We start from the raw sequence: 22,045 nt of genomic DNA, 5'->3' as shown, positions 1-22,045 counted from the left end.
CGTTTTTGCCAGAGCGCTCTGAACTCCTCAAGTTGTAAAAACTTCAACTCAGAGCAGAAAAACGCTCCATGTCATCTCCACCTTTTCTCCATTGTCCAATGGGATGATTTGAGAGGCGGGCCTTCTGTGGTGGTCACGACAACAAGTTTACAGTTGGTAACCAATGGAGAAGAAACTGGTGGTAGTGGTTGCTGGATACCCAGAGCTATACGACTTTACAAAGCACAGTTAGCACCATGTGAATAGAAAACAGCAGATAAGTGCAGTACTGTAAACGTCCATGATGGAGGAGAAGCTCCTGGACCAACTGGTGGTACTCCCCATGATCCAGCCTCTTTTTTAGGGTCTCATGTACCCACACAGATCTCTGTTTATCTGCTGACAGCCTCTCACCCTCAACCAGAGCTACAGACAGCACCCTCTGCCTCAACATGGCAGCAACTACACACTGATTACTGCAGGATACATACAATAAATTAAAAATACATTGATTACACAGGGATGTTAGGAGTTGACGGCGTGGTTGCCTGGCAACAATAAAAAGGCACAGCATGCGTATTTTTACTAGTGACATTTAGCGTATAGCATTTAGCAGCCTGCTAAATGCGTCCAGTGTGATCGGGGCCTGCAGCTTCATCCAGCAGTGTGATGTCGTCACTTTCCTTTATGTCCAGTTCACACAGTATGTGTGTTTATCACTTCCTGTTCATCTGAATTTTTGTGTCATAATATTCACTTGATTGCAAACAAGCTACAGCTCAATATCAGAAATCTGCCCCAGGAGAGTTTACATACGACACCCTCTGTCCTTGGACTCGCACAGTGGATGAGGAAACATTTCCCCCCAAAAAATCCTTAAACAAAGGAATCAGAAAATGAATTAATAATGAATGACACTTTTTGTGACTTCATTTCTAATCTTTGATCTCAAGTCACCAGAATCATAACTGGAGGCACCTACACCACACTCAGCTGGATGTTCATAACCTCAACTTTGTTTTTGTGTGTTTGTGTCGTGCAGCCTACTCCACCCCCACTTCATCTCCAGCCCAGCGGTTCGTCAGCGTCGGACCCAGAGACCCCGGCTTTAACATCCCTCAGCAACCACAGGTAACACACACACACACGTGGGCACAAATCCCTGCAGCTCCTCCTGGGGTCTCCACAGTCCAGACCAGATGGGAAACATATCCCGCCTCCCAGTGGGTTCTGAGTCTCCACCCAGTTAGTCTTACTGGAGCTAACTCACACTACATGGCCCAAACCACAAGGATGAAACACAGTTGCTATTGTCACCTGCAGTTTAATAAACCCTGAGCTTCGGTTTGAAACAGCCATTAAACTGATGATCAACTACGTTTGAGGCGTGTACTTCTCTAGGATTTTAACAGGACCTCACAGCCAATCAGAGAGCAGGGTTTTGCGTGGCCTCGGTGTAACAGCTTGTAAACAAAGATGGGAAAAGAAAGCAGCGCTTCACGTCAGGCCTGTAACTTTTACTATGGAGCAGGTGGTCAGTGAACGCAACATCCACATTTAACACAATGCTATTGTGTGTGTGTGTGTGTGTGTGTGTGTGTGTGCAGGTCAGGGTCTGTTTGCCAGCTGATTTATGAAGAGTGTAACGATTGGGCAGCCTTGACTTAACTCATCCCACACACACACACACACACACACACACACACGCACGTACACAAACACAGTGCAGTGAGATGACAGTGAGGTGGGAGTCCTCTGTTGACTATCGGGACATGTTTGATTGCTTTGGTGTGTGTGTGTGTGTGTGTGTGTGTGTGTGTGTGTGTGGTGGCCTGCAGTGAACGAGGTTGTCGATTTATTGACTCTGTCACAGGCCAACGCACACACACACACACACACACACACACAGTTAGACATGAGCCAGGTGTTTGTCACTGCTGCTGAAACAGACTCCTGTTATTTATTCTTCTTCTGTCTCTCTGGGACGTCGCTGTCGTCTGTCGTCTCTCAGTCTTTGACTAATGAGGACTTTTCCCAGCTCGTGCGTTTACACAAACGATGTCATCTTTTTAGGATTCAACATAAATTTCAGGTCAGTGATGAACTTCAAATGTGGGCGGTTTTTATAAATGAGATTATTTTGGAAAGAAAGGATCGTTATAATAAATGGGGACATTACAGGAAAGTGAAAACGTTTATGGAAAGTGAGGGCGTTTTTAAAAGGTGGGGACATTTTTTATGAGAACTTGACGACATCTTTTTGGAAAGAAAGAACATTTTGGGGAAAGCAGGAATTTACAGCGACCAAAAAAATATGGCTGCCAAAGAGGGAGAACTATTTTGTGGACCGACCGACAGACGGAGCGTGCTGCAGAGATTTGAGTTTTTCTTTAAAGATAAACTCTGCAGCCGCTTCCTAAAAACAACGTATAGACTCATACAGAAGTAATTCCTCTCCGTCATCACTTATGATCCACTCTCAGTGTGCGGTTTCGTATTTATCTGTCTGAAGATTATTATTTTCTTCTTATTCTCTGTGTTCAGGATGTTCATGTGCGTGTATCCCCACAGAGCTCAGGTGAGGCTGAGGCTTCTTAAAAAGGTAGCAACCAGGTGCCAGACCATCAGTGTTGCCAGGTGGGAAATGTAGGATTATCGTACCAGAGACTCAAAATTATCGTATTTTGAGGGAAATTATTGTACATCCATCATAACCAAAATAACAATCCTACTGATGCGCTATAGGCAAATATAGTCACTCTAGTGTTTACTTTTTTGGTTTACTTTTTTTCCATTTTCCTTGCTTCTGTTTTTCCTCTTCTTCTTCTTCTGTTTTGAATCTCATTCTCACTCGACTTCCTGACGGGTCCTAGCGCCTCGTGGGGCGGGTACAGCTGACCATTCAGCCAATTGTGCTCATTGTTCAGAGACAAACGTCACCCGTATCTCACGCTAAGCAAAGTACGATTGGCTTGAAACATGTCACATGGGAACAGATGCCTTCAGGGCCCGCAAAAAAACTCCAGCATACTGATTACAACCACACATTCATGAAATCGTCAAATGATCGTACATTTGGCCTTTTTTGGGATTATTGATCGTACATCGTACAGAGGGCCAAATTATCGTACAAATATGATAATTATCAAGCACCTGGCAACACTGCAGATCGTAAGCAGCAGGTATCCAAGAGACACGGTGCCAAAGAATGTAAATATATCGAAAACGCAAAGCAAGAGTGAATCTAGGGACGGTCTTGCTTTCACTTTCACTGGTGAGCGTGTGTAAAAACAGTGGCCGACAATCCAGCAGAGTAAACCTGTAAAGGTGACACTTTGAGAAAGACGCTCTTTAAGAATCTGTGGCCATTTTAGGATGCTGGGGATTTTTTTAAAAGTGAGGACATTTTAAACAGTGAGGACAGATTTTGATATTGAGGGCAGTTTTGTAAAGAGTTGATATTTTTGGAAAGTTAGGATATATTTAGAAAAGTTTTGATAACTGAAGAACCTCAGGGCATTTTTGTGAAGTTGGGAATTTTTGGACAACGCTGACATTGTTGGGGACATTTTAAAGGACCATTTCTGAAGGTAAGGGCATTTTGTAATATGTTGGTGTTTTGTACAGACAAATTCTGGAATCAAAGACATGATGTGCGATCACTGCTACAAAGGGCTGTTTGAGGTTTTAACACTTTTATAGGCCAAAATGTCCTCCTCTCAAATCCAAAACAAAAATTTAAAAAACAAATGAAAAATTGCAAATAAAATAAAAGCATCCCGTCCTGCAGACATTTGCAGCTGAGAAAGTTCTTTGCACAGGTCTGATTTTCAAAACCAGCCCTCAAACGGGAACAGTGACGTCTAACACCACACCTGCTCTGCACGTTAGTTCTGTGACCCGACATGACAACACAAGATCCATACCTCGACCCAAACCTGCTAATCCTATAACAACCATGCACTGTTCAGATAATTCAGTTTGTCAGCACTTGATCATTTTGGGACGTTTCATACAGGTGAAAAGAAGACAGTTTATTTAAAAGGTAATTCAGGAAGTACAATTTAACAGAATATATTTTTGTTATTCTCATAATATTGAGCAGCACATCTGGACAGTTAATGTACACCTACGATCTGACGCACATGTTCTTTTTTTCACCCTGAACTGAACCCAGAAATAAAACTGAGACGAAACACCACCTGTGATTCACCTTTTCATCAGGTATCCGACCAGATGCGGGACTCTGCAGCTTTGAGTGGTGTTACTGGTTGTGTCTGCAAAATACAAAAGTGTGGTTCTTTTTCTGTTGTGTAGCGTGTCGGACTCAGGTGTGGGTGTGGGCTTCAGGAGCTCCGGGAAATCTGTGATGTTAACGAGGATCCTCACAAGTCCAGAACTGCCAACACGTGTGTGTGTTGGTTAATGTGTATAAGAGGCAGTAAGTAGATTGACAGGGAGAGCCCTGCTGCATTAAGGAGTGTGACCTCAGAGCAGGACGCACACACACAAACACACACACACACACACACACACACACACACACAGAAACGGGAACAAAAGTCACCCTGGGCGGTCGACATCGGGCTTCTGTTAGAAAGACCAAGCCATGGGACAGTACCGTAAACACCCCCACCTCTCATCGCCATGGTGACCAACTGGACAGTCTGTGCATTCCTCTGTGTGTGTGTGTGTGTGTGTGTGTGTGTAGGATTTTAGAGGAGTGGGGGGCAGATGGCACTGGCATTGTGTGAGAGTAGGCATCGTGCCCACATGGGTCAGCGTGGTGGTTGCCGTGGGCAACGGTGGCGGTTGCCCTTGGAGACGAAGATGGAGGGAGGAGGGAGTTGGCACCGCCATCATGCCAACCAACACACACACACACACACACACACACAAATGTTATACACACTACTATACAACAGCCAGCCATGACCTGATCAATAAGTGTGTGTGTGAGCGCGGTTAAGTTACATCTGAGCAGCAGACGCTGCAGTGAGGGTGCTTTCCCATCTGTGTGTGTGTGTGTGTGTGTGTGTGTGTGTGTGTGTGTGTGTGTGTGTGTGAGTGTAGTCATCATCTGTCTCCGTGTCCTATTTGCACACAGTCTTCAAGGTGAAGCTCACACACACACACACACACACACACACACACACATGCAGTAAAAGCACCACGCCCACCTCATGACTCACCCACACTGTGTGTGTGTGTGTGTGTGTGTGTGTGTGTGTGTGAAGTGCTGACTCAGGACGAGACAGGAGCGGGTGAGAGACATTGAAACACTATCACAGATAGAGAGAGGGAGAGTATAGTGGTAGAGAGGTTCAGTGAATATGGAGGGTGTGTTCGTGAATCTAATCTGGAGCTCTACGATAAAATGAGGCGCTGTTGTTCCAAGAAACACAGTGTTTCTTTTTCTACAAAGCCTTCCGGTAAAATTCACCTACAGTCGCCTTAAACACCAAACACACACAAACTAACAGGTTTAGTGTCAGAGAGTCGCCACAACTAACCCTGCACTAAGTCCCACCCCCGGGCACAGACTGGCCAATTATAATGTAGCATCAGGCCGGCTTAGACCAGGATCTGACAACATCACAGCTGTGCTCCATTGACTTTGAAGCCCCGTCTCCACCAAACCCTTTCAGTCCAGCACCTTTGGAACCAGCAGTAAGCCTTCAGACATGGTACCTAGACCCTCGGTCTGTTCAGACAGTCCTCTTAAATGTGGGCGGGGTTGTTGTCACTCACTGCTCCGTCCAGCACTCGCTGTATTTCCTCATCAGCGGTGACACAGATGGAAGTCTGCACCTGGTTTATCGTCCACAGAACGAGGCTGCACGCCCACATTTTCACAACAAAATAGAACAGGCTGCAGTGAGAGTCTCTCTCCATGGGATATTTAAAAATAGCAGCTTTGTGCATTTAGTCCTTCTCAGGCAAGCTCAGGGGTTTAGTGTTGCTGTAGCCCACAGGAAGTGAGGATTAGAATATATGACCTTCACATAATCCGCTCCAAATTAATCTATATTTTTAAAGTCATTACTAAAAGTGTGTGTCATATAAAAACTAAAGTGATGGTCAAAGTTGTCACAGTGAAATTTAAGGTGTGCTGATGGATTCACGTCATCAACTCATGCATTGCGTAACATTACAAGTTAACGTTCCACCTTAAAAGTTGCCGGCAGTCGGCCCAGTGAATGAAGTTATTTTTTTCTCTTTCATTTTATAGTTGTAGTTTACTGATGTATGAACAGAGGTTACATAAAACCAGAGTGAGCGTCCTCTACTGACCAATCAGACTGCAGGGTTTCTAGCTCCACCTTTTAGTACCAGATCTGTGTGCTAGGTACCCCAACAGAGGGGGGACCAAACATGGGGACGCTAAGGAACGCTTCTGTTGCTACCATCCACAACTTTTACTGTGGAGACGGAAACAATGCCAAACTGAACTGAACTGAACTGAACTGCTTAATGCAGTCGTTTCAGATTTCCTTCATTTTCAGGCTGGTTTTGTGGATTTGGAGCTAAATGTTGTGCCTGGGGCACGTCGTGTATTAATGATACTTGTTACCTGGAGAGGTTGGAAAAAGATATATGTTTCTTCCCTGTTCCAAAATCAAACCCTGAAAAGTGTAGGGTTAGCTAGCTACTGAAGATATAGCCTACTGAATGTATACACATGCTGCTTTTGCTTTTTAATGATTATAACAGTGAAACAAAGACCGACCCTGCTGTACAGGAACCAGTGAAGGGAAGCAGGGAGACCAGCTGTGTGTCATCACATTGTGTGCAGATGAATGTTGTCTTAATTCCTCTGAAAATCCCTGCACGTGTGGCGGCAGAGGTGCGGCTGCTGGCAGCAGCACGGAGGTGAAGCCAAACACTGTTCATCTGCACACACACCGACGACACACAGCTGGTTCAGTATTGGCAGAGTTTCCCTTTATGTTCATTGTCTTCTGTGGCGATCAGCAGTGATGTGGTGGTTCACTTGTACACTGTGATCTGTAGCCTATAGTGCAAAACAGGATTTATACTTGTGCAGCAGACCCTGCGCCGTGACCTTTAAAGTTTGATTTTTAAGTTTTATCCATTGGTTTTCACATTTTTTTTTAATTTCTCCTGTTAATTATATATTATCTTTAGTTTTTATTTATTTATTATTGACTCTCTTTTTATTCTATGGAGTTTTAATTATCTTTTTTGTTAGTTTCTTCTGTTTTGGTTGGTTTGCTTATTTAATATTTTATTGTCTTGTGTCTGTGTCCTTCTAATGCGGAATTCATACTTCTGCGTTGAATCGACACCATGCACCTCCCCAGAAATGTAACTCCACGTCACAGTGACGCAGACCTCCTGTCTGTCTCTGTAAGCTGAAACCATTTCCCTCAGTGGAAACAAAGCTTTGATTTACTTTAATTTCACAGATAAGAAACAATAAATTGTGAAGACAATAAAGCCTCCACACACTGTGTGTGATTTATCCTGGCTGAAATATGAGCAGAGGAAATATCTGCTAGCTGCTAGGCTCATTTATACAATGTAAAATGCCATAGGCTTGTGCTAATAGCGTTAGCATGTTGTATTTGTTTGGAAAACGTGTTTAGTATAAGACAGTTGTTTTGTCAGTGAACCTTGTGAGTTGTAATGGAGCTGAATTTTGTAACGTTACCTTTGTTAAATGCTGCTGTTGTCCCTGGTTTCATATAAGTAGAGAGAAGTCTGCTAGACGCTAGGCTAATTTATACAATGTAAAATGCCATAGGCTTGTGCTAATAACGTTAGCATGTTGTATTTGTGGGAAAATGTGTCCAGATAAAGACAAGTGTTTGTCTGTGAATGCTGCGAGTTATAGTGAAGCTGATTTGTGTTTGAAACTGTCTCTATTAAGCCATGTTTAATGTGTGTTTAATGTGTGTTTTGAATCAACTAAACTTTACTGCACTTCAGAGAAACCTCTGCTGCCAACTAGTGTTTTGGAGGTGTAACTGCAGAGTGACACAGACACACCACCACTCAACTATAAGTGCATAGGCTCTGCTGCACAACTATAAATCCTGCTTGATTTTGCCATGTGAAGCACTTTGGGCTGCATGTTTGTATGACAGTTGCTGTATAAATAGAGTTGAGTTGAGTTAATGTTACCTGGACGTCCCAAGAGATCACAGAAAACCTTGAATGAACGCTCTGGCAGTTTTTCCCGGGTCTAACCACAGATTGACACGACTAAATATGTTGTCGGTTTGTTAACAGTGAGAAAAACTTTATAAAAACACCAGACTGATCCTTTAAAGTTTCTCCACCTTCATCCTCCATCTTCCTTTTCCTCTAGCTCCGCTCAGCTCTCTCTCTCTCTCTCTTTCTGTGATGAGTATCTACAGTCTGAATCACAGCTGTCAGCATCGGCCTGCTGTGTGGTAACATTACTCCACACACACACACACACACACACACACACACTGTCTGGCCTGTGAGAGTTTCATCTTCTCTGAGTCTTCTCAGGACAGAGGGAGGGAGGAGCTGCAGTGCAGGGAGCGAGCAAGAGGGCGAGAGACACCGGGAGACACTGGTGGGGGGGGGAGAGGGAGGGAGTGAGCCAGCGAGGTAGAAAAGTCTCAGCGTCAGCAAGTTGTATTGATTAAAAACTAACCTTCCAGTCTTCTCCTCTATCACTACTGCGCACACACACACACACACACACACACACACACACACACACACACACACACACACACACACAGCAATAGAATTACAACGAGTCAGGAGTACCGAGAAACCCTGCAACACACACACACACACACAGAAACTATTTACCTTCATGTGTTTTATTTAAACTTTCACTTTACCTTCAATATTCAGAAACACATTTTCTAAATTGCAAATAATTTTTTAAAGAGTGTGTGTGTGTTAGTGTAGGTGTGTGTGTGTGTGTGTGTGTTTGTGTAGGTGTGTGTGTCCTCACTTCAAATCAATACCTCTGTGTGTGTGTGTGTGTGTGCGTGTGTCTGAAGTGCAGAGCGGGACAGGGAGGAGAAGGCGATTGGAGAGAGGATGAATGTAAAGAAAGAAAAAGGAGGAGGAAGAGGAGGGAGGAGGACGAAGAAGAAGGTTGGGGTGGTTAGGTAGGAAAGGGGGGATGGGGGTGGAGGGCGATGCGGTTGCCTTGGCGATGGTAGTCACGTCCCGGGCCGTCTGGTTGTCCCTGGCAACCAGACATGATGTAAGGCGGGGATGAACTTGAACTCGGCGGGGCCAGCGAGGAAGAGGAGGAAGAGGAGGGGAGGGAGATGCATGAAACATGAACGATGCACCTTTGCCAATCGATACCGGCCTATCAGAGATGGATTACACACACACACACACACTCACAGAGTTCGGTGGTGCTGCGGAAGAAGAAAGTGTGGTAAACTCCCGGCTGAAGTGAGAAGAAGCAGCGTGTTGTGTTTAAGGTCCTGAACATTAAACTTACCTGTGACTGTCCGACCCAAACCTGAGATCCATCACGAGAAATCACGTCTGAAGTCTCGTTAATGTTCTTTAGAGGCTGCGGCGTTCATCACAACCACAATATAAATGTGTCGGACTGAACAAACCTCCTGAGGATTTATCTTTCCTTTGAGTCCGAACAGTAGCTGAGCAAAACGTGACATTCGTGCAGAGGGTGGTGCTCCATGTTAAGGCGAAACACCCCAGCTGAAAACATCTGGTCTCATTTGCCAACTGTTCTTAAGAAGAAAGTTCCTCTTAAAATCCACTTACACAGTTTTCATCACCAGTGTTTTCTTATCTGGGATTTGTTTCTGGTCAGAACAGAATCCACGCTCACTGAAGAGCATTCTTATCAGGGGTGGGCGATATGGCCCTGAAATAGTATCAGGATATTTCAGGGATTTTTTGCGATAACGATATTCTTGACGATACGACAGATTAGTGAAAAAAAAAGTTTGAGTTTGATTGAGCAGAACTAAACAGGGCAGGTGTGAAAGCACCCTTAGTTGTTACTTCAAGGTCCACACAGGTCAGTACATTCAGAGTCATACTTGTGTTTGGCCGTGTCGTACAGTTAGTTTGCTGTCTGTCAGAGAGCTGTCTGTCAGTCACTCACTCTGCCGCGGGAAACTGCACTTCAGAATAAAAGCTCTGTGAAGGAAATTCACTGTACTAAAAAATAAAGTGTGTTTTAAATATATTTTTAGACACATTTTCAAATCACTTGCAGTCCATTCAGAATGAACCCACTTTTGGACCACGACCCACCAGTTGGGAACCACTGTTCTTAGGGCCTGTATACACGCCGCTTTTTTTTGCGCCCTCAAATTCATTGTTTCTCTAGCACCTATTTTTCAGGGAACAACTGATCACAGCGGACAGATATCTTCCTCCATCAGTAAATATCAGTCTGTGGTAAATATGGAGAGGGAGTTGATCGTTCTGGTGCAGAGCTGCCGGAGCGTCCTCTCACAGAGTTGGTGATTCAAGCTAAACTTTCATCTCTGTCAGAGAAAACTGATTTGAGTTCAGACTGTTTACTTACAGCACAGCTACACTCACAGATAACTGAGCCTCCTACCTGCCTGTCAAACACCATCAACCTGTCAGCACTCTGATGTCATACCGCTTACATGACATTAGAAAACAGTAGTAGTAGCACAGCACTGGCTTTCTCTGTGTCCCAGTTTAAAACATGTTTCTTATACAGTTCATAAAGTTCTTCCTCATTCACTTCTCCTCTTCTCTAAATTTCTGTGTCCGATAGTGCACCGCTAACATGTTCGTCTCATCTTGTCAACAAAAATGAAACATGCATTTTGTCATAGTTTTTATTATCAAAGATCTATTTATCATCTTCGTCATAGAAAAAAAAATCTTTGACAGACATTTTTCGTCATCGTGTTTGTTAACAAAATGAGCACTTGTGGTGTCAGAGGAAAGGTCATGTGGTCGCTAAAATCCAAAGGGTTCCTCCTCAGTGGAACAAGAATGGATCAGGATATTTCATGGAGAATCCAATGGAAAAATCCCACAGGCATTTGACGAGGGAACCAGGACGACAGTTCAGTGTCAGCCTGCAGAAAAACATCATCCCTGGAGCTCTCTATTAAGATCCATGTAAATTCACCAAGAGAGAATTGATGCTTTGATTCACATTTTGATTTACATTTGTTTCTGCTGCAAATGTCTACAGGTTGGGAACGATAGTGATTTTTAGATTATAGAGGAGGAAGTTTAAGAGTCAGTGCAAAGGTCAGGGGGATCACAAACATTAAGATGTGAAAGAAAAGTACATTAACAACCTGCTCAGTCATGTCGTTGCAAATTCAGAAGTTTTCGCGTCCTTACTTGTCTTTCCGTTGACTTCCATTTTCAATCATGCAGCCAGAAAAATTTGTTTCAGTTTTTTGTTTCAAGATTTTAGGATTCAGCCTCTGGGGAATATGAATATGTATGCCAATTTTTTTCACTCAAACCTATTTAAATATTTACATATCAAATTAATTTCTTGCTTCTTGTATATAAATCATTTTAGCTTGAGCGATGGATACAAACACATGTCCAATCATGGATTCTGGTTCTCAGTGCAGCACTTTAATGGTTCAGTCGACACATTCTCAAGCCAACCTCGTCACATATTGACATTTGGTTTCCACATCCAAATATGACGTCCAAGGTATCCTGGGTGTGTCAGGTTCTGCCTGTTACATGTATTGTCTTCTTTCAAGATACCCCTCACATGAAATCCAACATTTGCATACAGTCTCTTTCAAAATAAACGCATTACATTGGTACAACACCACCAATCGATATTTTTTTTCCTTCAACAACAAACAGGTGTTTGGGTTTAGAAGAATAAGAACACTGTTTGGCTTTATAATCTTACGGGACACGAACACCGCTATCCTGGGTGGAAGTCGTGGTGTGTTGGACCCATCCACCACCCTTACAACCATTACTTTCATCCTTGTCCCGCTGCGTTTCCCCCGTACACCACTGGGTGTCCTTAAACTTAAACGGCAACTGGCCGCGTACCATGTTGACGTTAAAGGGCACCTTCGTTGGTTTCTGACGCTGCAAGTCACTGCCCAAGCAGCAGATTTCAATGACTTTGGCGTGGTACGGGGCCCGTTCAGAAGAGTGTGTCCGTATACCAGTTGGCAAAAACCATCTATCTATCAGTCTATCGATGGCGAGCTGACTCCATGTAACACCTTCTTCTGTCTCTCTCCACAGTGGTACCTGGGATAAGGACTCCAGAGGCCCCTCCCCCCTCCACCCACCTGTACGACAGATCGCTGCAGCCTCCTCCTCGACCTTTGACCTTTGATGCCAGCTGCGACAGAGTCCTTTCTTGCCCCGCCCCTACAACTCTTGTCCTCCTCCCCCCTCTGCGCCTGACTCCACCCCCACCAGCGCCATACACAGACTCAGCAGCATCAGCATGGCTACAGCGGATCAAACGCACCCCAGCCCCGGTGTTAAACACACACTCTATAAACTGTACGTCATAGACTTCCCTGTAGACATATGGTTCATATGTCGATGTCCATATATAGTGCCAGACCCTGCCCCCCCTCCACCCCCCACCCCAAAACCAGAAAGAAGAAATTCGTGGGGGGATTGAGCCTTTAATTTTTGGGAATGCCGTAAGGCTGAATCACAGAGCTTCCCCTCTGGAGAAACTACATACCCACCCTCCCATCATCCTCCACAGTGTGTGCATCCAGTGGACTTACAGCGGTACAATGCCCTCCACCCACCATCCGACCCCCTCAGTCCAGGTGGATCCCGATGGCCTGGGGTTGGTTTGGTTGGTGGGACCGGAGGGGATGCGCTGTGGCTGGGGGAGAAGGGAGGTGTTACCTGGCTCAGATACCACCAGCTAATACCCCCGACCCCCTGCCTGAGCCCTCACACACCTCCTGGGATGGACTCCACCCCCACTTGACCCCACCCCCCTGGTTGGTGGCATGTCAGGGAGGGAGGAAGTCGACAAGGCTCTTTCCAAGGACATGGACCAGTGCTTAATGGAAAGAGCTGCCCTGATGGGGAGGTGGTGCGGGCACAAACAGACGCCCTGCCTGTTTCACAGTAACCACACGAACTACACATTGAAGGGTGGGTGGGGGGGTTATGATGGGGGAGTTCGGGTGAAGGTGGGGTTTAAAAACGTGGGGGAAGCAGGGGTTTGTTGATGTGAAGTGTTGCAACCAGACGCTGGTGGATCCAAGCTCGTTTATCTGGGAGGCTTTGGCTTCATGGCTCATTGATTTTTCTCTCTTAGCCGTCATTTCAGCTGGTCCCCTCCTCTTCCTCCTCTATCCATCCACCAGTCTGGGTGAAGCTACAGCATGCTAAGGGTGGGCAGAAAGCTCTGGTGTCCGATACGCAGCAGGCAGACAGGAGAGAGATGAGTGACTAAAACTTTACCAGTGGAATATTGATCATGAGGAAAGTGCAATTTTGTTGGCTAGCTGTTGGATAGTTAAATATCTTTGTAAGATAGCTCGTTGAAAACAGTTGTTGAAAAGTATATATAAACTATATTTTTCTTCCTAGTCCGCTCACACCTCTGGGACTCTAAAATATTGGGGTACAAAAGACAACAACACAGCATTGAACTAGAAACCATAGCCTTGTGAGAAATAAGGGGAGCTGTATTCACATTTATTGTTTATTATTTGTTGTTTGTTCATCTTGTAAAGCTGTTAGCATGGTAGAACAAGAATCCCTTTAAAGAAATATCATTTTAAACAATCAATTTTTTAAATCATTTCTTGCAGCTTAAGTCTGCTTTTCATTTTGTTTAAAAGAAAAAAAAACGCTAAGCGATTAACTTATTTTAATGAGCACATCGTTTTACTTTTAAAAAAAAAAAGCTATTTGAATTTCTCATGAGGCGAAATCAGGAGAAAATATAAACGACTGAATTTAAGCTGAAATCATGTTTTCTCCGGTTTCTGCGAGATAATCTTTAACGGGTGCTGCCCAGTGAAGGGCTGCCCAATGATTGGCTGGGTCTCCTAGAGCTCCTGTCCAATCAAAAGCACTTATTCCTGCAGTTGGCCAATGGGCCGTGAGTGTGTAATCAGGGGGTGTGGTTTCGCGATAAAGAGGCAGAGCAGAGGGTAACTCTCTGGAAGCTTTCGTCCACAAATAGAAAACCGAGCGCTTCACATGCAACTTACCATTTTATTGAACTTCAGTTTTGTTCTTCCTTTTCTATACTATATATATAAATATATATACACACACTCACACACACACACACACACACACACTTACGACCATCCAGCGTCGAACAAAAGTGAATTTAAGTGAAAAAGTTATAAAAAAGTACAAAAAAAAATCTGCATGTTCTAGTGTTAGTGACAAATTTTTCCATAGATGATGTAGTTAGTGAGATAAAGACACTATATTGTAAACCCAACATCAGGCACTTGCCAGCAGCCGTCTATTAGTTTGGCCCCATTGAGGCCTTTTCTATCGCTCTCCTTCACAAACAACCAGCTCTCTTCGCTTCTCAGCATCTCTCCATTATTTTTATTTCTACTTCCTTCCCTTCCTTCTTCCTTCCTTCTTCCTTCAGCAACAGATCAGCTCTGCTTTTCACTTCTAAGACGTTCTCTCTTTCATCCGTACGTTATCAAATTGCACGAAAACAATTGTTCCTCATCAATGTGCCTTGAGCTACGGTCCAGTCCTGAAAAGTTGCACAAGATCCAACGTGGAGAGTCTTGTTTTTTTGTTTCTTGCTTTTTTTCTGCTCTTTATTTTCTTAATTCGCCCTCCACACCTGAGATTTTGTAGGTAACTGGAGTAATTAACGTCAAAGCTGAAGAGGAACGCTGTGATTCCCAAAATTCCTGGCTGGTAATCTCTCAGTTTTAGGAGGTCTCAGGGCTTCGCTGCACTGCTTTCTTTCCCCCACTTACCTGCAGCGATGAGCGGAGACCTCACAGGTGAAATCTACACCAGCTACAATCAGGTCAATCACCTCCAGGTACCTGCTGACAGACAGCAACACGATGAAATTTTGTGAAATGAGCACAGTCGTGAGTAAAGGTGATATTTGTCTGCAGTGAAAATCTCCAACACGTTCTCTTCCAAACTCAACAAATATCGCTGTTTTGTCACGTCTCCATATGGCGCCCTAGGAGCTCCTGCGTCTGTTGTTGACGTTGCAGGACACCATGTCAGTTAACGATCATTACATGCATTGTGTCTTTTCAAATTACACTTTCACAGGAAACATACAGTTTCTGCTCGTTAGATGAATACAGCCTTTTTTCAAAATAAACTCACGTCAGTAAAACACCTCATATTTAGGCTGATTTCCTTGTGCGACAAAAGCATGTGATTAGGTTTAGTAAAAAACAAAATGGTTTGGCTCAAACACACGGGGGAGGTGAACAGCAGCTTCCCAGATGAACGTCCAATTTTACATTGTTACGTGCGGCATTTCAAACTGACGCCATCCAGTGGTGTTATGAACTGACATACCTTTCACAGCGGTATGATGCGCCGCTTGACAGTGTAAACTGATGCTTTTTTGCATCGGTGTCTGACACTAAAATCATTGGCAAAGTGGCAGTATTCAATGAAGTTGGATGAGAACGGGCTGAAATCTCATGTACAGACAACATGAGGTAAATGTGACATTTTCAGCTGTTGGGTAACAGTTAGCTACGTAAAAAGGTTTCTCTCATGTTGGCTAATAGTTAGCTGCAAAAAGGATGTGTAGCTAACTTAACATACTAATTTAGCAGCTAACACTGGCTCGGGATGGAAATAATATTTCTGATACTGCATATTACCAGATTACCATATTCCCTAACATGTATGTTTACCTAAAACAGCTAGCTAACAGTTCAGTTTAGCAGCTAAAACTGATTTATTTAAGTTTGCCAACTGTTGCGTGGATAAAACACTTTGCACCAGGTTGGCTAACTTATAGTAGCTTAAACAGTTACAGTTTTCTAACTAAAACCTTCTTTATTAGGTTAGGTAACAGTCCAGTTTTGTTCAGCTTTGCTAACTGTTCATCTTAGCACCTAGAGTGGTTTCAGACAGGTTAGCTAAGTGACTTTGAGTCAGGTTAGGTAACTCTTGAGTTTTGCAGCTTTAACAGTTTCGTTCGGGTTACCTAAGAGTTCAGTTTATTTCCTGGTCTCTAGTAGTTTAGCTAAAACACTTGAAACTAGGTTAGCTAACAGTCCAGTGTAGCAGCTACATCAGTTTGGTTCAGCATTGCTAACTGTTCACTCCAGCAGCTAATAGGGATTTATTTGAGTTAGTTAACAGTTTAGTGTGAGCTAAGCAAGGTGGTTAGTGGTTAAACCAGGTTAGGAACTATTTGGTTTGGGTAAGCGAACAATTCTGTTTCTTTTAAAGCCCCTAATCGTTAAGTTTAGCAGCTACGGTAAGCTAACGGTCAATTTAAGCAGCTGTTTGGTTAAGCTTTGCTACATTTAAGCAGCTAAAAGTAGTTGTTTCATTTTAGTATTTTAGCAAACAGTTTAGTTTAGCAGTTAAAACAGTTAACTGTTTACAAATTCTTCGGCTTTCCTTGGAATTATAAATGTGTCATGATGACAGGAAAAGGAGGATATCAACTGATTGATGTGAAAATGCATATTTTGTCACGTTTCTTGTTGTTGACAGTTGAAGACATCGTACTCATTTCACTAAATTTCATGATGCCTGTATCTTGATAGACCAGAAGGAGCTTATAACTGCTCACCAGCTGGTAGATAAGCTCAGTGAACCATGTTTACTCCCATCCTAATCCCGTCATCCTGTCCTGTCTGATGGGATGACTTTTTTTTTTCTTTTCTTTTCTTTTTTTTTAACTTTTGTTGCTACAATCTCCGAACAGCAAACACTTTAATTTTCAAGTCTTCCTATTTTTAGTTTTGGTTCGTTCTTCTACTTTTTGTTCCCAGAAGTGAATAATAAGGACATAAAATATGCAATGCCTGCTTGCACTCACGTAGACTTATTTTGTCTTACATTGTTAATTTAGTTTGGTTTTTCTTTCTCTTTACTTTCAACCAAAGTTAGCGTGCACGCGACTGGCATCGTGCTCCGTGGTCGGTCCCTAAAAATGGTGAAGCCCGCCCCGCAGCATCGCTCCAGCCAAGCTGAGCCACCGTCGCTGGGGGAATTCTACTTCCTTTCTTCCTTCCTTCTGTTTTGATAATCCACCAGACGGCCGCAATATTGCATTTGGGTCTCTTTTTTCCTAAAGTTTTTTTTTTTAATTTCTTTTGTCACGAGCAAGCCTTAAACAAGTCCAACTTCTTCTCCATCGCGCAGAAAACAGTTTATTGAAAACACTTTTGATGACGTCCAACATTTTAACCACGCCCCACCCTGCTTGGCAGAGGTTTTAGTGAATAAATGGTTTACCTGTTCTGTGTGTTCAGTCCGTCTATCAAATTTAATGGACAGCGACGTGACGGCGTCAGCTGTGATGGTTTAGTAGTTCCACTTGTGTGGGTTGTGTGTTTCCTCTTAGTGTGACATGTTTGTTTTGTCTCTGTTCTTGCCTACCCTTTAGCCATGAGTTGGGCATTACTTCCTTAATTATCTGCACTAAATATGAAATAAATGACAATAGTGAAAAAGTATTACATCAAAAAAAAATACAGCTTCCAGGGCTTAAAAAGAGCGAAGGGAATAAAAAAATAAATAAAAAATTGCACGGACATTTTTATAAGTGTCACAAAAACCTTGTGAAACAGCCTAGCATCTAATCAGCGACTTTTGGCTGTGTTGTGTGTAAGATAACGACAAAATTGCACCCTTTTTAAAGAAAGAAAAAATGAAAAAGAATATAAAGCAATAGTTTGGGCAGTGTGTTTTTTTGTTCTTGTGTTGTGTGTGTAATTTAGTTCTGGTACAGCAGCGAAGAGACGCAGAGAAGAGTTAGCTCTTAACGGACGGGAGGGCAGAGCAGCAGGGCCACTCGGCCTGACTGGGAGACGTGTTTGTATGTTGTATAGTTTTATTAATTACACTGATTTTAAAGCTGCCCTATTTTATAATGCAGGACTTTTGTAACATTGATAAAATGAGGAAAAACTAGTGTTGTGAATTTTCTGATTGTTTGTATCGAGGCCACATTACTAGAACTGGTTTGGTTTGTTTTCTGGGAACTGGATTTAAGTTGAAAACTTAACTGTTTCCTTATTTTCTTTATTTTTCTTTATTTGCTTTCCTTTTTGTATGTATTTAAGAACATTTCCTCTGTTGATGGTATAGCATATTCCTGTACTTAAAAAGTATAGGGCGCTGTGGTGATAAGACCATTGTAAATGGATGTTACAGTATGCTGTATGTTTTGAAGGTTATTTGTTGCATCAGTGTTGATGAAGCTACATCTAGGTAACTCTGAGGAAAATTGGTAAGAAAAGCAAGCGTTTTTTATGCATTTTAAAAATTTAGTTTTAGGCAGGAGACAATGACATAGCCAGCCAAAGGATGCCCCTACTATTAATGCATCTAGGCATCTTTTTTTGTGTTCACCATTCCATGCAGGAAAATAAACAGCTTGATTATGCAACATGATTCTTTTTCTTTTCCATCTGTTTCTTTCTTCACTGGCCCACAAGATCACCTCCTCCTCCTAATCCTCCTCCTCCTCCTCCTCCTCCTCCTCCTCTTCCTCGTCCTTCAGCCCTCCCTGAGCCTGGAGGTCCACTCTGATCTCTGTCCATCCACACATCCACTGCTGCTCATCCCAGCATCACATTCATGCAGCAGATAATAGGCCGAGGAACAGCAAGTCACTGGGATGAAGGACACTTCCAGTGTGATCAGAGTTTCTGCTCATTTCCTTCATTCCCCCCAAGTTTTACAGCTTTTATCACAATAGGAGATATTGATTCTTAGCTAGCTCAGTAAATACTCCGAACATTATGATGTTCCACCTGTGAGTGAAATCTCGGACACCTCGTCTAAGCTGGCCGCATTGTAGCAGCAGCTCCTTTGGGCGTCCATAGAGGTCTACACTGGATGTGTTCATCCACAGTACAGCGTCACAGCTCGAGCTGCAGTCAACAGTGGTTTCCACTATCGATTAATCTCTTGCTTATTTTCTTGATTAATCATTCAATCTTTTGGTGTGCAGTATCAGCCAGTAGCAAAAACGCCATCACAAGCTCCCAGATGGTGATGGATTTCAATATTTTGTTTGGCCCAAAACCCAAAAATGTTCACTATCAGAGAGACTAGAAGAAAACCAGAAAGCAACAAACTGATTAATTGGCTAATTTTGAAGTTGTAACTACAGAAAAGTTACGTGCTGTGCAGGCGGTAAAGACAGCTGTTTTAATTCAAACTGAAACATATCTGTTCCGCCAGATGCCCATCAGACCAGAATTAAGGTTCTCCAAATAATGTTTTTGTGGGTCTAGAGGTCAGAGACGGTGTTACGGGTAGGCAGGTTTGAAACAGCAAAGAAAAAACAAAAATCATACAAGTATAAAAGGAACAACAATGCAAATGTCTGTCCCTGCAAAAATCATGTTCAGCCTAGAAACAGACGACATATCCAGTGTAGACAAACTTTTAAAAACTGTCTCCATCTTTACAAATTCACGTGTCCAAACTTTTTACAAACTCACAAGTTCTTATCCCAACTCCTCAAATATTGCCGCTTGGTCAGTGAACATCACTTTGGATCAGTTTTGCTAGGTGTTCATTTTAGCAGCTTATGAAGACTTAATTTGAGTCAGCTAACAGTTTAGTGGTTAGCAAAGCTTTTTTAGTGGTCTAGCCACATTAGCTAGCTGTTTGGTTTGGGAAAGCAAACAGTTCAGTTTCTTAAATAGTTCCCAGTAATTTAGTTTAGTAGATAAAATTGTTGGGTCCATGTCATTGGTTCGACAGCCCATTGGTTCGACATCCCATTAGTCCGACTGTCCGCGGTGCTGAACGGCTCGCGGCGGGCGTATGGTGCGCCGCGACCGGCTTGAGGCGGAGCAGGCTCACGGCTTATGTTTGTCACTTTCTTTTTCATTTTAACCCACACCATGATCTTTTCCTGACCCTAACCAAGTGGTTTTTATGCCTAAACCTAACCAGACCTTAACCACAGGGCATCATGATGATTTCGGAACGGACTTCGGAACAATGAGTTTAATATGGTCGGAACAATGGGATGTTGAACCAATGGGCAGTTCCCAAATTGTTCGATTAAGCTATGCTAACAGTTCAGTTTAGCAGTTAAAACATTAAGTAGTAAGCAAACCATTAAGCTTTCCTTGAGCGCTCTCATCCCAACTCTTCATGTATTGTCAGTGGACTTTCACGTCAACATGTTGCACACTAGATATCTTCCTATGTTGACGTCACGCTACATTGTGTCAATTTACACCCGTTGCGTGCGTTGTGTCTTTTTACACAGGAACTGTAAAGTGTCTGCTCGTTGGATGCATACAGTCTTTTTCAAAATAAATTCACGACGTCAGCAAAAACAACTTTATTATAAAGCCTGTGGTTAGGTTAAAAAACATAATGGTTTGGCTCCAGGATGAAAGTACAGGGTTTGTTGGATCCATCCACCACTCTTCTCACCCACCATGCTGTTATCAGGCGGTGTTTCACAGTGACACTGCCCGGCGGCGTGCCACGAAAGGATGCCTTTGTTTATTGCTGTCTGACGCCAGAATCACTGACCAAGCGGTGGTATTTACAACTTCAGAATAAGAGCAGGATTTTCAAACTTGCAAAATTCTAGTGGAAAATCCAAATAAACCAAATACTTTTGGGGAAACGTGTATAAAATAATGCCTAAGAAACATGAAGTGTTGCCATTTGATGAAATGGTGAAGCCATAAAAAGCATCTTAGGTTTGAATATTTGGAACAAGCAGAAACGGTAACCGGTAATTTGTAAGGAAGGGGACATTTAAGTGGCAAAAAGATTAAAGCTGAAGAATTATAGTAAAAAAAAAAAAAACAATGTTTGATTTGGTCTCTTCTCTTGGATTTGGAGTAAAGTTTCAGGTGCATGTACAGTCAAAATTCAAATAGTGGAAGAAAGCAAAAAATAGAGCAACAACTCAAATTCCACTGGAAGTGGAGTCCATGAAGGGTTCCAGTTCACTGGGTGGTGGTGGAGGTGGTGTTGGCGGTGGAGGCTGGGGAGGGGCTGAATGTGAAGCTTACCACACCACGTTCTCCTCCTCCACAAAAAAACTAACAGCAGTCACACAAGTCAAAGCCGAGTCTGAGAGAGCGATGAGCCCATAAGGCCCGACGCTGCATCCAACCAGCTGAACCAACACGCACCATAACGCTAACTCACACCAGCATTTTCTGACAGAAACTCTCATCAATTGACAAACAAATCTAACAAACCCCTCTGAGCTTCTAACCGCCCGATGAATCCTGCAGCTTCCTCCGTTCACCCTGAGTCTAGAAAACTCTGATCCAAAGCTTGTCCAACCAGCAATATGAGCGAGAGCTGGAGTCAAAGACTGTCTCGAAAACTCCAGAAGAGAAGCACTTGCATTCACCTCCCCTCCTCCCAATATCCCCCTCCCTCCTCTTGCTTCACCCCCTCCCCCGCCAAGAGTTGATTTTTGGATTTTGCCTTTGAGGAATTCTGCCGCTCCATCAGGAAAACAGGGTTGAATGAAGGCTGAGCTTTTTATGCTAACGCCTTTGTTGTCTTCACGTTTGTCCAAATTCTCCCGGGCAGAGATGTCACCCCCCCTCACCACCACCTGAGAAACAAATGCATCAGACCGGACCGCTGTGCGAGTCCACGGTCTGGATGGGGTCGGGAGGTAATCGAATTTGAACGTGAAGAGGGGCAGAATTCTTCAGGCTTTAGACCAGGGTATTTTTAATCCACCCAACTACTTTCAATCACTTTAGAGACCTGAGTATGTGAATTATAGCAACGCTGAACGTACAGTACTCATAGAACAATCGTTCAATGAACGGAGAGAGCTTCAGTGACACCTGAAATCCACCTCCAGCAGCTTTTAGTCACTCTAAACTGGATGAAAACGCCACCATTTCCCCAGTTGTCGTCTTCGGCACGAGAGCAGAGC

General features: G+C 43.3%; 1 protein-coding gene across 12 annotated transcripts in view; it reads left to right on the top strand.

The window, feature by feature from the left end:
- Window positions 1–19,454, top strand: part of nfia (nuclear factor I/A) — a 272,870-nt gene extending 253,416 nt beyond the window's left edge. For all 12 annotated transcript variants that reach the window (XM_033622238.2, XM_033622243.2, XM_078168440.1 and 9 more), the window contains 2 exons: window positions 1,022–1,110; window positions 12,211–19,454. In XM_033622238.2, coding sequence (XP_033478129.1) covers window positions 1,022–1,110; window positions 12,211–12,225 — 104 coding nt within the window. In that variant the 3' untranslated portion in view covers window positions 12,226–19,454. The remainder of the gene's footprint in view (window positions 1–1,021; window positions 1,111–12,210) is intronic.
- The last annotated feature ends 2,591 nt before the right edge of the window (window positions 19,455–22,045 follow it).

Source organism: Epinephelus lanceolatus, chromosome 6 (assembly GCF_041903045.1).
Source record: "Epinephelus lanceolatus isolate andai-2023 chromosome 6, ASM4190304v1, whole genome shotgun sequence".
Classification (NCBI taxonomy): domain Eukaryota; kingdom Metazoa; phylum Chordata; class Actinopteri; order Perciformes; family Serranidae; genus Epinephelus; species Epinephelus lanceolatus.
Note: the sequence above shows the minus strand (reverse complement) of the source record. Positions and strands in the feature narration are given on the sequence as shown.